This window comes from Solanum dulcamara, chromosome 11, assembly GCF_947179165.1.
Source record: "Solanum dulcamara chromosome 11, daSolDulc1.2, whole genome shotgun sequence".
Taxonomy (NCBI): domain Eukaryota; kingdom Viridiplantae; phylum Streptophyta; class Magnoliopsida; order Solanales; family Solanaceae; genus Solanum; species Solanum dulcamara.
In genome coordinates, this window is record NC_077247.1 from 27,937,339 (window position 1) to 27,939,390 (window position 2,052).

Below are 2,052 nucleotides of genomic sequence, written 5' to 3' on the forward strand. Positions count from 1 at the left end.
GAGTTGTGGAATTCTACCATTAAAGGAGGTTAATGTTTTGAAACTTTGAAAAAAATTTAAGTGTGTCTTGCTGAATTAGGTTGAATTCGAGCACAAAAGATCGTGGATTTTGGTATCTAGCTCGGAGGGGCGCTACTCTTGAAATTTTAGTTGATTTCGTGAAGAATTGAAGAAGTTAAAAATTTAGAGTTTTTGATGCATGTTCTTCGTGTTCTTGAAGAATAAGGAGCAAAATGAGTACATTTGATCCAAAACTCCAATTGAAAAGTGTTAAAATTTATTTGGATGGTTTTGCAAAATCGGAGTTAAAAAATAATGACATAAATGAGCCTTTTGTCAAACAACAATGGCATAGATAAGCCAAACTTTTAACGGATGACATGTAGTTCTAATACAAGACCTTGATTATTTTCTTAGTTGGTTGTAATTGGTGTTTTGTAAAGAGACTGAATTTACCGGGTAGAATCATGGAAGTAGAGAATGGTTTAGGTTAAAAGTAGGAGTTGTTGGGAGCCGCTCCTTAGGTATACAAGGGCGGTTGTAACCTTAAAGGCTCACGTTTAACGAAGAGTTTTAGAAAATCGAAATAGATCGTAGTTCTTTACTTTCTTAGACAATAAGTTTTTCACTTGAAAATACATGTGTTATTTACTTATTCTGCACTTTATGGTCTTACATAATTACTCAAAAAACGAGGTATGAGACAGTAGATTACATTCAAAATAATAGATGGGTTATACATGTGAGCTCATCTTCTGATAATGATGTTGAACACTAAATAAAGAATAAAAAATAATGCTTAAATGTTGTTAAAAGAACTGAAATGTAGCCGAAGTCAATAAATACACAGGATGAATCCTTGATTACCTATACTTTCACAATTATTCAAACAGTATAATAACAATTTATGTCAATTCATAATTCATACACACCAACCTTTATAAATTTTCGTACAAAATCCCAACAGGCAACAAACATTACTTTATTTCTTTATCATATACACATTCACATGGCATGACGAAAAGGCAAGACTTCAATAATGCAAAACCGAAACAAAAAATCAAAACAAGCAAGGAGAGATCAATAATGCAAAACAACAACATGGTATTCAACTATTGCATTTTGTGTGGTTCTGTCACCGCTGTAGGTTTTCGCAGTAGCGATTCCTTTTGCTAGCCGGAAAACACCAGAACCACCAACGATCGGCAATTCTCGATACTCGTGAAATATCTGGTTGTGCCCAAGGATACTGAGTGTGCTACCATTGTACTTACCATTGGTGAACACAAGGTTGAGGGTCATAAGAAGGCCTATATCTTCAAACGAGGCGAAGCCATAGATCCCTTGGGCTAGGCCTATTTCTTCTGAGTTGGGCTCGGGCTTAACCGTCAATGGATTGTCCATCATCCTCACTAAGCCAAACAATGTTGGTGATTGAAATGTATTATTGGCTTGTGCTATTTGGATTGCTGATGGTTTCTTTGCAGTCACAGTATCATGAAAGTAGAAGTGAAGTTTGGTCATTTTTATTTTTGCATGAGGAAGCTTCTTGAACCATTTCTCCACTCCTTTAGGTCTCTCATCAAGACCATGAGTTGAAGGCAATATTGTTATTGCCAAAAATAAGAAACCCATCAACAAAAATTTCTCCATTTTTTTTTTCTTGTCGCTTATACATTCAAATACTATAGCTAGCTTCAAATATATAGAGACAGAAACACAAATTAATGTTCGGGTAGTCTTGAGAAAATGTGAAAGAGGGAGGAAAAGATTAAGAAGAGTTTTCTAATGTACTTATTATATTAGTTTGCGGTTCATGCGCTTACTAATTATTTGAAATCTGATATTTATGAACATTATCGTATCTTGATGTTGGATTAATAAACTTGCCACGTTCTAGGATGAAACTCGTGAACAGCTCCGAATTGACCAATAATGCGTGATTGAGTTTGAGGACGTGTCATGTGTAAGCCATGTAATATAATTTTTAAATGGAAAAGGGTCAAAATTACTCCGACTATTTGAAATAGCTCACATGTATCCTTCAATTAT

General features: G+C 34.6%; 1 protein-coding gene across 1 annotated transcript; it reads right to left on the reverse strand.

Annotated features, from left to right (window-relative positions):
• Positions 1-910: 910 nt before the first annotated feature.
• On the reverse strand, positions 911-1,757 carry LOC129874379 (dirigent protein 22-like). Its single transcript, XM_055949657.1, has one exon. The coding sequence runs from the start codon at positions 1,651-1,653 to the stop codon at positions 1,081-1,083; it is 573 nt and encodes a 190-aa protein (XP_055805632.1). The 5' UTR covers positions 1,654-1,757; the 3' UTR covers positions 911-1,080.
• Between the last annotated feature and the right edge of the window lie 295 nt (positions 1,758-2,052).